This window comes from Zeugodacus cucurbitae, chromosome 3 (assembly GCF_028554725.1).
Source record: "Zeugodacus cucurbitae isolate PBARC_wt_2022May chromosome 3, idZeuCucr1.2, whole genome shotgun sequence".
NCBI classification, from domain to species: domain Eukaryota; kingdom Metazoa; phylum Arthropoda; class Insecta; order Diptera; family Tephritidae; genus Zeugodacus; species Zeugodacus cucurbitae.
Window position 1 is genome coordinate 62,797,659 of NC_071668.1, and position 14,655 is coordinate 62,812,313.

Below are 14,655 nucleotides of genomic sequence, written 5' to 3' on the forward strand. Positions count from 1 at the left end.
TTAAATACGTAATATATCTTCTGCCCTTTCAAAAGAAGATTTGGCATGAGGAGAGTCTGGTCAACCTGATCTTATTTATATATACATATATACATATTTGGCCTATGCAAATTTTATGCGATTATAGGTGAATCTAGTTTTGCGCTAGTCTTCTCTTCTTTTTGCTGTCTGACGCCAATTGGAAATACTACTTTTTACCTGGTTCCACAAAACTTTTTTCTCCGTCTCATCGGATGTTGACATCGTCCATGCTTCTGCACCATAAAGCAGAACGGGGATGATAAGGGACTTGTAGAGTTTGGTTTTGGTTCATCGAGAGGCTTTAACATTTAAATGTCCACTCAGTCCAAACTAGCATCTGTTGGTAAGAGCGATTCTGCTTTGGATTGCGAGGCTAATATTTTTGGTTTTGCTGATGCTGGTGATGGCTGCAGATGGGGAAGGGGTCACGTTCAGAAGCTCACGCAAGAAAGTATCAAGACTCAAGCAGCTTACGACTTCCGGTCCGTGTGTCATGATGAATAGTAACTCCCCTGGTCTCTAACTCTCTCCCCTGGCAGTTATTTTTCCAGGGGGAATACGGCAGGGGAGAGACGTTTTCATGAAAAATTTAATTGGTTTAATTGACTGAATTATTTTTTGGTTAATTATTTATTCCACTTTAATTATCACAGTATTAATAATTTAGGACAAGAAAGGCAAATTAATTAAATTAATAGTATACGTTATATGAATTGCCAGGGGAGAGACAAAATCAGGTTGCGAATCCAGTACACCTCACGATCGGGCCGCAATAACTAAAAAACTACAGCGCTCAGACGGATTTCGCGATTAGTATTGTTAACTTCAGGCTGAAATGAGCCCATGAGCACTTTTTTCAAGGAGATCTTTGAATTTATGTCGTACCAAGGGAACAAATTTTAGCAGGGTAGATATATAAAAAAATTGGGACAAAAGTTTATGTTATAAATTATATGAAATAAACAAAATAATTTTGTTTTTTATTTAACAATACTTAATTTTAATTATTTTACTTCCGATTGAACTTAGTTTAGGTTTAGCATATCATACAAAAAATAGATGTATTGTCCGAAAGTTAAATAAAAAGTAGCAAGGGGACAAGCCAGGGAAGATACTTTTTTAGACTTTCTAAGGAATTTCACAACAAATTGCGTTAATTATGCAGTAAGTTGTAATATTATTTGATACCCTACATTAATATGATGTGATTCATTTAAAAAAATAGCAACATAAAGGACAAAAACAATACTTTAAGCTGATTGCCGCACAAGTTACCTCTTATCGTAGAATCACCCATATGCAGAAAATCGCTTTATTTAAATTTAATAAAAATAATAATAATAATAAATTAATAGAGAGAAGAACAAAATGTGAAACTAATAATCTAACTAATCATAATATCTTCGGCTATGTACACTGCGTTCGCGCTCGCGTTCACGATCACGTGTCTTCGATTTAGTTGTACGGCGAGAATGGCCGCTCACATGACTATGAGAACGAGAGCGGTAACGATCTAACGAACGTTTCGAAGAGGATTTCGAGGAAGTCGTGGATTTTGTGCTTTCCGAAATATTTGCAGGCTTTTTTGTAACCCAAAACTTTAAAACAAAACAGAGTTCGGCTTTGAAAGCTTGCCATGGCGTAGTCTGGAAACAATAAAGGCATTAATATTAAATTGCACTTTTACAATGCTACATAGCAACACTATTACATTTTCGTCCACGGCAACTGTTTGTACATTCCACAAAAACTCGCAGATCCCTATTATAAAAGCTACCACCACACCTGCGCCGAGCACAACAAATACACCACTCAATTCGATAATAGAGAGCTCATCGCCATCGGTATTATCAGAATCATCACAATTCAATTCCTCTTTCAGTTTCCACCAGCGTCGTTTCAAAGTGTAAAGTTCACCCTTCTCACTGAGTTGCAGCAAAGAGACACTCAAATTAGAACGATACTCAGCACCTGAAGTTTAAAGTTATTTAAGGGTTAAAATAAAATATAAATTAAATGTGTTCGTTACATTACCTAAGGGTACCGCTAGGGCGTAATGCTTCTCACTAAATTGTTCGCCAACTGCCTTTAGTTTGCAACTTCGTTCAACATTATATGACAAGGAAGTCGTTTCCATGAGAAAAGCATAACTGCCATTACCTTTACGTACACGCTCAACACCTTCCTTATTACTCGAAGTGAAAGCCGATGGCGTGAAGGAGATCATTTGATTCCACGCTCTTTTATACACCGTCTCATTTGATTCCGAAAAGAAAACCGATGTACTGCCACCGGCTAACGTGCCATATTTAACCTTATTCTGATCGACAAGACCTTCCAAACTATCGAATTCGGTCGGTATCTTATTGTTGGTTAGCGACGCAGCCAAATTAGCGACATAAGCATTGACTATCATCAATGTGAAGAACCACCACATGCTGCTGAGTATACGCATTGGAGGACCTCTATATGGATGACACGTATAAGCATAGATTAATTTAATATTATCTCTTTAAACTATTAAAGATCTGCTACTTACTTCGGTAGTAAATCGCAACCCTGTTGCATAATAGAACCAATCATCAACCAAAATGAGTTTGAATTATTCCATATATTTTCGAGTTCATCTGGATCGGGTTTACCTGGATTGGGGTTCGTCCACTCATAATGTGAGAAACTAAAAAACACATTGTTATTGAGATTTTCATGCTGAAAATTTTTGTAAAAATATTAAACCTCCAAACATAAAAATAACATAAAATACACTATTTAATAAAGGGGGTTTCAATAGGGACGCTACAAAATTAAAATAAAAAGGATTAGCAATATCAATGGAATTTTTTATTCCTGTGAAATTATCGAATATAAAGAGTGTCATTATGTATGGAACTCGATTTCTTTTGGATGGCTACCACGGGCACGTTGCCGAAGCCAGACGCTGAACCGAATTTCGCAACGGTTTTCAAGCATAAATTGGCCGATACTGTTGTAATTTCACGTTCGATTTTCGTACGAAGTACATCAATCGTCGTTAGCTTGTTGTCATAAACCATAGACTTGACTTAGCTCCACAAGTCACGCGACCGAGACGGCCAACTGGGCAAGACCATTTCGTGAGATAACACATTCACCAAACTTAGTTTTCAATAAATCGCTGTGACATTTGCTGTACGCCTTGTGGCACGTTCCTGTTGGAACTACATATTATCTAAGTCCATATCGTCCAATGCAGTCCAAAAATATTCGGTTATCATTTAGAGGTAGCGATTCCCATTCACAGTACCGGCACGTTAGTCTTGATCATCATGAAAGAAGTACAGCCCCGTATTATTTTAGGATGCAATGGAGTAGGTGTGGATTGCTGCCTGATCAATAACGCATATTTTGCACTTATTGACGAAGACATTCAGCAAGAAATGAACCTCATCTCAGAAGATAATTTTTCGATGAAAATCCGGATCATTTTCAAGTTGTTGATCAGCCGATTTCACGAATACGATGATTCTGGTGGTCAAGCGGCTTCAGTTCTTGCTTCCATTTGATCTTGTACGGATGTATACCAAGTTCTTTTCGAAAAATTCGCCACAACGGCGTCACAGAGATGCCCAACGCTTGAGAACGACGTGTGGGAGACTAATTTGAGTCTTCCTCAATTGATACGCTAGCGTCAGCACTTCTTTGTCTCACTGGCACGGGAACATTATGTACTGTGCCTGTGGATTCAAATTTTTCCACTACACGCTCAATTGTTGATCTGAGAGGACGCTTATGACGATCATAAATTGGACTTAACGCTCTTAAAGTTGAGGCCAGTGACTCCGAATTTCGGTAGTAAATTTTTATAATTTCGACTCGTTGTTGGATCGTATCCATGATGAAATGGCAGGCCTTAATGAAGAGAAATGTAAAAATATCGGTAAAAAATATGGCGTCGTTTGCTATCCCTATCGGTCTACTTTTGTAGCGTTCCTTTAAAAAAACCCTTAACATGTCACGCTTTTAGTCGGTTTATCGAACTTCCGATCACAAGTTCATTTCGGGTACTAACTCACCGCGCTAATAATACAAACAGCAACGTCATAATCAGTTGTGTCAACATCAAATAGTACCACACCTCTTCGGCAAAGGGTTCCAGAAATGCAAACTCATTCTTTGCTTCCTTCGGTCTTCTAAAATACAATATGCTAATACCCAATTGCATAAAAGGCACCGTAAAATCGACGACCTGACGTCGAGCCTGTGTTATTGTTATATCAGAGATGGCGATTTGTGCTTGCTGAAAATTACAAAACATAAATATATTTATATAAATGAGCAATAAATTAATTTAATTACTAATAATAAAATCGCAAAAACCTTCCATTACTAACATGATCAATTAGGCGCCGTATCATGCCATCCCATTCGCCTGTTTGCGGATTCAACTTTCCTGTAGTGCGTTCAACTAAGAATTCATAATCGAAATTCATTATATTTGAGAGCTTTTGTATCAGATCCACTGCATAGCCTTCGTATCTATCCTTACCACGCAAAGCTTCATAATCTTCTCTATAAAACAATGTGGAATGAGTATTTCGTATTTCATACTGGAATGTATCCTCTTAATGGTCAAAACTCACCTCAACATGAAATAGGGCTCTTCGAAACGCGTTGTTACTATAAACATTTTACGGCCTAATGAAAAATCAGGCGCAGAAACAGCATTATCGCTACCAAATTGCGTAGTAGTTGGCGGTGAAATTGTGCCATCAGGCTTCCAAATGCCCAAAATTTCATTGGTAGTCGGTTTGTAGATCTCCAAATGGAATACACTGCGTTGACCATTTTCGTCGATTTTAAGGTTCTCCGTTTTAAAGGGCGGTTCCACATCGTCTTCAGAGATCTGTTCGCGTAGGCAAGAACCATGTATAGATATGATAAATCATTCACAAAATCATATATTAGCAATAACCTCAACTTACGGACTTCATTTCACGCACTATTTGGCGTCCAATATGCCAAGGTCGACCTGGATAAGAGAAGTCGCAACGCCTTTGCGGTTCCACATATGTTCTTATTTTGGTAATAACATTTCTTGCCGCATTCGCAAACAAAACGACCGTATCGTACATTATTATCGGCAATAATGTTTGATTTTGGAAGATCTCCTGTAAATAAATTTTGAGAAATTAAATTTGCATTTAAGTTTCGAGTAACTGTTGCCAAAAGCTCCTAAAATCCCTTGTTGTTATGTATACTACTCACATCAATTGGCCGTAAACGTGTCTTCTTACGCCCAAAAGGATTCCCTTCGACTAATTTCAATCTCGCAGAGGTTATATTCGCCTTGTAATCGGCATTATACATGCTTTGCAATGGTGAATTATGCGTATTTAAATGGGACAGGAACAAGTACTATATAAAGTGAGTGAAATGTAAATTAGAGTGGTATAACTTCTGTTAATTACATATCTTTAAAGAACTGACCTTGAAAGCACCCAACATCTTAAATTCCTTTGCTATCAACAATAAACTTTGCAGCGAATCTGCTTCGCAATCGAGTATGACTCTATGTTCATGTAAGGTCTCACTCGCCTCCTTCCAGAGTACACGCAAATCACTTTTATAATCTTCGATATTGCGTATCTTGATTAGTTCATTATCCAATGCTTCAATATTCATGAGATCCTGCAAGCGGGCGAGACCTGGCGGACGAGAAATGAAGAGAAATTAAAATCCAATTAACTGATGTTATGAAAACTGCAATTATTTAGTCAATTAACAAATTGTTTAAACTTATAACATTTTCGCACAGAAGCTAATTGATCAATTAAGCCCCTTTGTGGGATTAAAGCGCTGATTTAGTTAGATTTACATTACAGTGGATTTTTAATCCAATACAAATCGAGTTGAAGTTGTAAGTTTTTCTACGTTTGCTGATAGAATTACATTAAATGTATAACAGCTGATCGTTAATCGATCGTTAAGCCGGCAATGCGAAGGGCAAAAACTGGTTTCTCAAATACAATCTTAATTTATCAAATTAATTTGACAGTGGGAAAGGCAAAAATTGATTTCTCAATTATAATCTTAATTTATCGAAATAATTTGGATGTGCGAACAGGCTACTACAGAATTAGTAAAATTTTTAATTGACTCAATTAGTTAAATAAAACAAATAAAATAAAATAACTTAAGAAATCGAATAAATGACATTTTGTGATATAGAAAATGTGTGAACGAGATATGAACAAGATATGAAATTATATTAAATTAAATACTCAAATAAACTGATTAAATTAACGAGATTTAGCAAAATCTTGTTAAATTATATTCAAAAATGACAAAATTAATGTCTATTTTATCAAAGTAAAATACATTTAATTATTCTAAATAAAAAAAATACAGAACTTAAGGTGAAGATGGCAAAGTAATGGAGTTTCAGGCAGTATCTTAATTTTGTCAAATAGCACATGCTACTTTAATAATATTGGTGGGTGGTGATTATGTAATTGAATTAAAAGCAAGTTTACCATTTATTAATTAAGACAATTAGTAAGTTTTCTATCCACTATATTACTAATGATGTCAATTAAGTAATTGACAAAATTAAAAGCAAGTTAAACAGTTCTTAAATAAGTCAATTAGTTAATTTTCCACCTACTATATTACTAGTGAGGTCAGTTAAGTAATTGATAAAATTAAAAGCAAGTTGAACATAATTAAGTCAATTAGTAAGTTTTCCACCTACTATAATACCAGTGATATCATTTAAGTAATTGACAATATTAAAAGCAAGTTAAACATTTCTTAATTAATTATAATAATAAATATAAGTCAATTAATATAATACTAAAGATGTAAGTAATATAATACTAAGTAATTGACTTAATTAAAAGCTAATTAAAAACCTCATAATTTTATTCATAAGCGAATTTCCAGGTAAAATGTTTATGGGCGAATCACATAGTTGACTCAATAAAAAGCAAGTTGAACACTTCTTAATTAAGTCAAATAATAATTTTTAAATATTTATGGTGATTTCAATTTACATACGAGTAAATATTGTACTATATTATTACGCTCTACTCACCAGCCTTTGTTTCATAGATAAGCGTAAATTTATTCCATTTGTAATTGGCTTTGATAATGCTGTAATAAGCCTTTGAGATCATCGAAACTGATGGTGCTACATTGACGGTCATTCTATTATTAAGGCGATCTTGTGTAGGAGACTCAATTCTCCAGTCAAATTCCATATGCGGTATACCAGTGGCATTGGCTATGACAGCAACAATATCTAGAAATTTTTTCAATAGTTTTATTCATTTAATTTTTTAGGAATTTATTTTTTTAAGCATTACAATAAAATATTAAATATTTTTAATGCCCAAAGCACAAGATTTGCAATTATTGTATATATACAAACACATTTGTACATTTTTATGGAAAAAGTTGCAAATTTTCACATATTTTTCGTCAAATTTTATAACACTCACCACTCGACGCCTTTGAACTTGGTCCAAAAATAGCAACAACGCCATCTGAAAGCAATTCACAAGCTGAAATATTTAGAAGAGACACATATGTCAGTGATTTTAATTTGATATGAAAATGTAAAAAGCGGAATAATAATTTCATTAAATAGTTTTTTATAACATTTCTGCTAAGATGTAATATTAGTGGGTTATTTAAAATGTTTGCTCCAGATACTTTTATGTCAAAATATGTAATTTACAAAATATGTTTTGGAACCAAGTCAATAAAGACAGTTGAATTATGTGAGCAACGAGAGAGGAGAAAACAATTATAAATCGTAATAATGGGAAACCGAAGTTAGAAAAGCAAGCATTCGTCAAATGTAGAATGAATTTTTGTATGTGAGTATTTCACTCAGTTAGAGCTGGGGTCTGATGATATGGAAAATCTTAGTCAGAAAAGCTTACGTTTGCCAGATTTTTAGCATTGCTCTCCCTTTACAGTGACATAAGTTATAATAACCGAAATCGAATTCGAGTCTGGAAGACACACCAGTCTATAATCACGTCCTCTATTTTCTCAAACATTGCCACGACCACGTTTGTTGCTAAGAATCGTGTAGTCCAGTTAATAACAGACGACGAAACTCACCTTTATTAGTAATAATTTAGTTTCTTAATTAGTTAAATTAGTCTCTTTAAAGTTAATAGGCATAAATACTTACTTAACTGCTGTAGTAGTAAACTATCATCGCTGGGCACAAAGCGCTTTATCAATTGGAAAGTTAAGCCAAACAATTTGTTAGCATTTATCTCACGGAATGCCTCATCGAAACTCAATTCTATTTCGTATTCATCACGGAAGAAAAGGACACCTGTAACAACGGAAGAAACTGAAGTAAACGAAAAGGAATACGCAACGCACAAAACATAAATTGCATGCTATATTTTAAGCTATATTTAAGAAATCAAAATCGGATATTAGGAACTACCTACTATCAAACGATCATTCTTGTTGTCATAGACCTTAAGGTAAGTGATCTTAATTTGGAAGAGATTACATAAATATAAGACAATACCAAGGTTAGAAAGTAAACTTGCTATGACTCTGACAAAATAAATATTTTGATTGAAATTCAATTATCTACAAGAAAAGTGATGCTTTCGAACTATTTATGGTGATATCTAAGTTCACAACAATATAATTCTTGATTTAATTTGAATCATTTATAACACTGTGATAGTTTTCTTCAAAAAAAAAAGACAAGACCAAATTCGACGGTTTCCCCTATTTCGAGTCCTACGAATCGAACTGCATCATTACTTTTTTGAGTTACAATCATGGTTTCATACAAACATTTTTATTGAAGTTTTTCATCAAAGTTGCCCATTGTAAGAGAAAGGCACATTTTTCTTCGGTCTCTAACTTTTTTAATGTTGACTTTTTTGGTAAACTTTCTTTGGCAAAGCTTCTCAGAATAAGTCCGTCTTTAAGTTCTTAGATGACTGTAAACCCCAAAATCAATGTTTTTTGTGTCCTTATAGCCAATATGTCGAAAAAACTGAAATTTAATCCATTATTTTAATGTTTTTTCCTTCAACAAAAATTTTTGTATGAAACCATGATTGTAACTCAAAAAAGTAATGATGCAGTTCGATTCGTAGGACCCGAAACAGGGGGAAACCGTCGAATTTTGTCTTGTCTTTTTTTTTTGACTATCACAGTGTAATAGGTCTGCAGCCCTGTAGTAATGTAATGGGGAATGTTTATTATCATTCGAAATGAACATTCTTTGTGCATTTGTTCTTTTAAAGACTATCTCTATCAAATTTTGGCCGCGGTTACGACGGTCCATCCGTTGAGTCCAATTTTCGATGACCGTTCGAGCATTTCGACTAGTAACTGTCGAATGACACGTGTGATCTTTTGCTCCAAGGTCTAAATCAAAGCGAGATTGTCCACATAGACTTTAGACTTTACATATCCCCACAGGAAAAAGTCTAACGGTGTGATATCAAACGATCTTGGTGGCCAATTGACCGGCCGAAAACTTGAAATTATCTGCTCACCGAAGTCTTCTCTCAGTACATACATTGATTGATGCGATGTGTGGGAAGTTGCGTCGTCTTGTTGAAACCAAATGTCCGAGATCATAAGCTTCAATTTCAGGCATCAAATAGTTGGTTATCATGCCGCGATAACGGTCGCCATTGACAGTTACGTTGTCATCGGCATCATTTTGATGATTCCAACGGCCCGCAAACCACACCAAACCGTTGTTTTTTCTGATTGAAATGGCAGCTTCTGAATCTCTTCAGATTGCTCTTCGTCCCAAATGCGGTAATTTTGCTTGTTTACATACCCATTGAACAGGATTTAGTTCAATAACGTCGGATCTTCTTGGAATTTTTCAAGAGCCCATAAAGCGAGCGATGTCATTTGTGATCGTCGAGCGGATTCTTTCTTTTGAAAGAAGTACCTCTATTTGGATCACCCGGGAGTTATTATGTATGAACAAATCAGCCCCTTATTTTTATTTCACACTTTTGGAATACTTTCATGAACGAAGTTTTTCATTAAGTCACTGTTCCTACATCAGCAAGATAGTCATTAGTTTGAAACTTATGAACGACTAAACATATTCGCTTTTCGAAAAATTTACTGTCTCTGATTCTATTCTGAAGTCGAATACTTTTGATGGATCTGACATGATAAATAGCTACGGGCCAAGTAACAAGTATTACGTCATTTTTTCTTGTATTTTGGCGAGCCAGCTATTGCAAAGGATCAGGTGGAGAGGGACCTGGCTTCGCTTGGTATAACCAATTGGCGCCAAACTGCCAGAAGGAGGGATACGTGGCGCGCTGTTTTGGACTCGGCTATAACCGCGTAAGCGGTGTTTACGCCAGTCAAGAAGAAGAAGAGCTATTGCAAAACGATTATGAAGAGTTCTCTTATCTAGAATATTCGACAGATGTAACACAATGGGAGTGTGGGTTCGAATTATATTTATTTATAGTTGAACCAGTTTTAATGATCTCCGATTTGTTGGATTCGTATAGCAGAATGAGAATTGCAATATTGAAAAGTCAAGGAAAATAATTTTCAAATTCATTGGTTTGAATCATTCATTATTAGACGCCACAGAGTTCGATGGGTAACCGAATTACTCATATAAAAAAATGACACGCCACATCCGAGACTAAGTTAAACTGCCAACAAAAAAAGGAAAAATCTTTTTATGTCAGAACTTTTTGTGTGTCATTAGGATCGCTCTTTCTATTGATAAAATGGTGGAAAAAAAATTATTTTTTTTTTCATTTGAAATTTTTTTAGTGGGAAAAAATGTTTTATTGCTTTCAAATATTTATTTTTTATTGCGAAAGCGCTTCCACCAAAGCTTTTAATTTTCAAATATTTTCGACACTTTTTGATGAAGTTTCTTTAAGATACTACCTAGTACCGGTACAATTTATTTTTCACTTTTTTTGCATCATAATAAATTACGATAAAAGCGATATTAATAAAATAATTTTTTTTATAAGCTTTTCATTCTAAACTCATATTTGCTGTATTTCATTACCAACTTTCACTTCAATATCGCCATTATTGGTGTATTCATGCGTCAGCTTAACGACGATTAGCAACAAGAATGTGCCGAAAATGTTGCTAAAACGCATTTTTTTGTAACCGTGTAACCACGTTTTAAACCGTTATTTAGTTATACATTCAAGCAGTGTACTGACACTATATATTTAGGCACTTTTCATAGAAAATGGTTTATTAATTATTTGTTTTTGAGACAAATTTCTTGCAATAATTCCACAAATCTTTTTCACACATAAAATATATTACGTAAATATTAATTGCACGCCATTTTATAAAATATTTATTTATTTATATTTCGTATTCCATTATATTTTTGTGCGACTACTTTTTCACTTCACTTCACATTACTTATTGCCAACGCGGTCGCGACCGTCACCGCCTCCATACGAAAACACACTCGAAATATTTTTGAATTTTGTACCAGCAAGCCATCCAGTCGTGGAAGAAATTTAGCGCACACTGAGCATGGCGACGACAAGGAAATATATTAAGTTATGTATAGCATATATGTATATATAGACACAGTAAGTATTTCATAACTTCAGATCTCCCACTTTGCGGCCAATGCCGCTGCGGCTGCTGTTGCGTTGTCTCTTCGACATTTCAGGCTGAGAGCGTAACAAGAAAAGAGTAATTATTAAAAATAAGCATTTTTTATGAAAGAAAAAAGTATATTATGTATATTCATTAAAAAAATGTATGCTTCCTGCCATTAACGCTGGCTATTCTGTTTGCTATTATTACGGTTGTTGTTTTTTGCCATTATTGCTGTTGTTGCTGTCAAAATGCCGCACAGCGCGTTGTTGCATTGACTGTCGTCCATGATTTTTTTTCATTTTCACAAGCTGTCACTTTGATTCGTGGCAATAAATATTTGTTTATATTTTCTGTGTTTTGTGTATGTGTGCTTCTGTGTATTGAAAATGGCAACACAAGTAAATATGCATACACTTAAATTCATACCGAACAATGTTTGTATTTTGGAAATGCCACAATGCCTAGCGCCACTGATCCACGCACGTTTTTGGCCTCCACACACAAAAAAAAACATACTGACTGCGTCTCATATACTCATACGCCCCCACCGCGGCGCGTTCTTCAGCATTCGTTTCGGCATAGTGTTGTTATTGTGACTGTCGTTTGTTGTCGTTTGTTGTGTCGAGCTTTCGGCTAATAAAAATACTAACAACAATAAAGTGGAAATTCCACTTTGATGTCGTGGCAATGGTAATATATACAGTTAGTGCCGCTTTTCAATGTTTACTTCCTGGCAGCAATTAATACTCGTAACACTCAAAATTTTATGTCACCTCTCTGATTCAAGTTCGTGCCATTTGATGGTGTGCTGAACTTTTGCTCACATATTAAAATCCTATTAGTAGTTTTAGAGAATTTCGGAGAGGTGTGTCACAAGAGCTAGTGATGGCGTGTGTAAGAGAAATGAGTAGTCGGATCGGTAGTTTATTTCTGCTAACTGATCCCACGAACTTTGTACCACCTAACGAAGGAGTGATTAACAATCAAATTGACAAATTTCGTTTCAGTTGTTTTCTAAATACTTGGATATAAACATAAATCAATTTTATTGAGGGAGTCTTTCCGTTACTTTCGCTATTCTTAGATGAGTTTAACAAATCAGAGATCATCAAATATTTAAATTTTAAACTTCTTCTATGAAGTAATCTTCAATTCAAGAGATATTCAAGACATAGTACAGACCATTTTCCAAGTTATTTTTTATCGGTCACGACTTCTGCTTCCTTACATATTCCAGACAAACGACATTCTCATAATATTGGCTTGAACCTTCTTCAGAGTATGGTCTATACAACTCAATTTCCGTGCTTTATTTACTTCAGTACAGATTCCATCTTTGTTATTCTCCAAAGCTCCTGAGTGACAAGGCAGTTGGTTCGTAGGTTTGCCGAATGCTTTTAGGCGCTGAGTATCATGATTCAGCACCAAACAACAGCGGCTATTTCAGGCATGCGGTAATAATGTATAAAATATTCTAAGCTTTATGTCTGGAACCAACCCATACCTAGTGCAGTCGTTGAAACACCTATCTTACCTTGCCAGCCTCTACTGCGACTCCATATGTTGTTAAAATTCGTTCTAGGAAGAAGAAGCTATTGAGGAATTTCTGATGGACTCTTATGGGATTCCTATTTGCGATATTTATTGCATGTCCGATAGTTTGTATCAGCTCGACTAGGTTATTGACCTGTTTCTTGATGGTCAGACAGTTTGTGAAATAGAAGGCAAAGTCCAAATCTGGAGATTCCATATGGTGCATGATTTTTATGTACATCGTTATGAGAGCCAACATCTAGAAGGAGATCCCCAAATAAAAAGGTCATCTTAGAAATACTCGTATATTATCGATCTACAAATTCTTAGTATGATCAACTCTTTTTCAAAAGGATATAAATCAATGCTCCGACCGTTCTCTGCTCGCCGCGTACCATAAGTGTTGTCATTCTGTTTAAATAGCTGATACAGGTTGTTGGATGAGCTTACAACTACAAAAAAGTTTGCAGACAAGAAATTAGTACTTAGAGTGGGAGAGGGATCAGATCATATTGTTTTTTAAGGACTCACGTGAAGTGAGGTGGACAGTGAGGCTTAATGAGCTCGAATTCATTATCACTAACTGATTCATTCAGCTATAAGCGTTTATCCTCAGACTTCTCAGGTTAGTAATCTTTTTTTGTGGAAGCTGTCTTCTAGGGCAGAATGAATCCAATTTACGTACGTATTAACGGGTGATATAAGTAGAGATACTTTTACAATATGTTATTTTTGTTCAGTATGGAACTACATGGCAAATTTTACGTCGAAATCTTAAATTAAGCGTACAAAATAATGCTTGTGTAAGAACTGAAACAGCGATGAGGCCCATTTCCATGGGTATGTAAACAAGCAAAAATGTCCCATTTGGGACGAAGAGCAAACTGAAGAGATTCAAGCGAAACATTTCCTTCAGAAAAAATAACGGTTTAATATAGTTTGTGGAGGTATGGAAACATCGGGTCATATTTCTTCAAAAATTATGCCGGTGAGAATGTAACCAGCAATGGCAACCGTTATCACGCCATGATAACCGACTATTTGATGCCTGAAATTGAAGCTTGAGATCTCGGCGACATTTGGTTTCAACAAGACGGCGTTACTTCCCACACATCGCATCAATTCATGGATTTATTAAGAAAACACTTCGGTGAGCTGATAATTTCACGTTTTGGGCCTTTTATTAGCCACCCAGATCGTTAGACTTTTCCCTGTGTGGAAATGTAAAGTCGAAAGTCTGTGACAATTCCGCTTCGATTCAGGCCTTGGAACAAAACATCACGACATTGGCATTGGCTTATCTTATCTCAACAAAATAAGATATCGTCTGTCATCGCAACATTGAATTATGTATGTTATTTCAAAACAATATAGTATATATCGGTTATCGATTCCTCGCGACGGGTTGTATTCAATCTCATAAGCTTTAAAAGAAAACCAACACACTTTTATCTAATTTACCCAAAAAAATTATCTACTTTTTCATAAAATGTCAAC

General features: G+C 35.2%; 1 protein-coding gene across 1 annotated transcript; it reads right to left on the reverse strand.

Annotated features, from left to right (window-relative positions):
• LOC105208530 (glutamate receptor ionotropic, kainate 2) lies at positions 1–11,671 on the reverse strand. Its single transcript, XM_011178419.3, has 14 exons — positions 11,063–11,671; positions 8,204–8,353; positions 7,500–7,562; positions 7,094–7,300; positions 5,488–5,705; positions 5,266–5,415; positions 4,983–5,168; positions 4,641–4,903; positions 4,392–4,569; positions 4,074–4,297; positions 2,561–2,698; positions 2,056–2,486; positions 1,733–1,992; positions 1–1,667 (listed from the first exon to the last, which is right to left on the reverse strand). The coding sequence occupies exons 1-14, from the start codon at positions 11,157–11,159 to the stop codon at positions 1,410–1,412; spliced, it is 2,823 nt and encodes a 940-aa protein (XP_011176721.2). The 5' UTR covers positions 11,160–11,671; the 3' UTR covers positions 1–1,409.
• Positions 11,672–14,655: the final 2,984 nt, after the last annotated feature.

What these genes read in the sequence shown, in the direction of transcription:
- LOC105208530 (XM_011178419.3), bottom strand. Translation starts at nt 11,159, where the DNA reads ATGCGTTTTAGCAACATTTTCGGCACATTCTTGTTGCTAATCGTCGTT. An exon ending in CGATATTGAAGTGAAAGTTG is followed by an intron (nt 8,354 to 11,062) that starts GTAATGAAATAC and finishes CCGTTGTTACAG; the next exon opens with GTGTCCTTTTCTTCCGTGAT. An exon ending in TAGTGCGTGAAATGAAGTCC is followed by an intron (nt 4,904 to 4,982) that starts GTAAGTTGAGGT and finishes CTACGCGAACAG; the next exon opens with ATCTCTGAAGACGATGTGGA.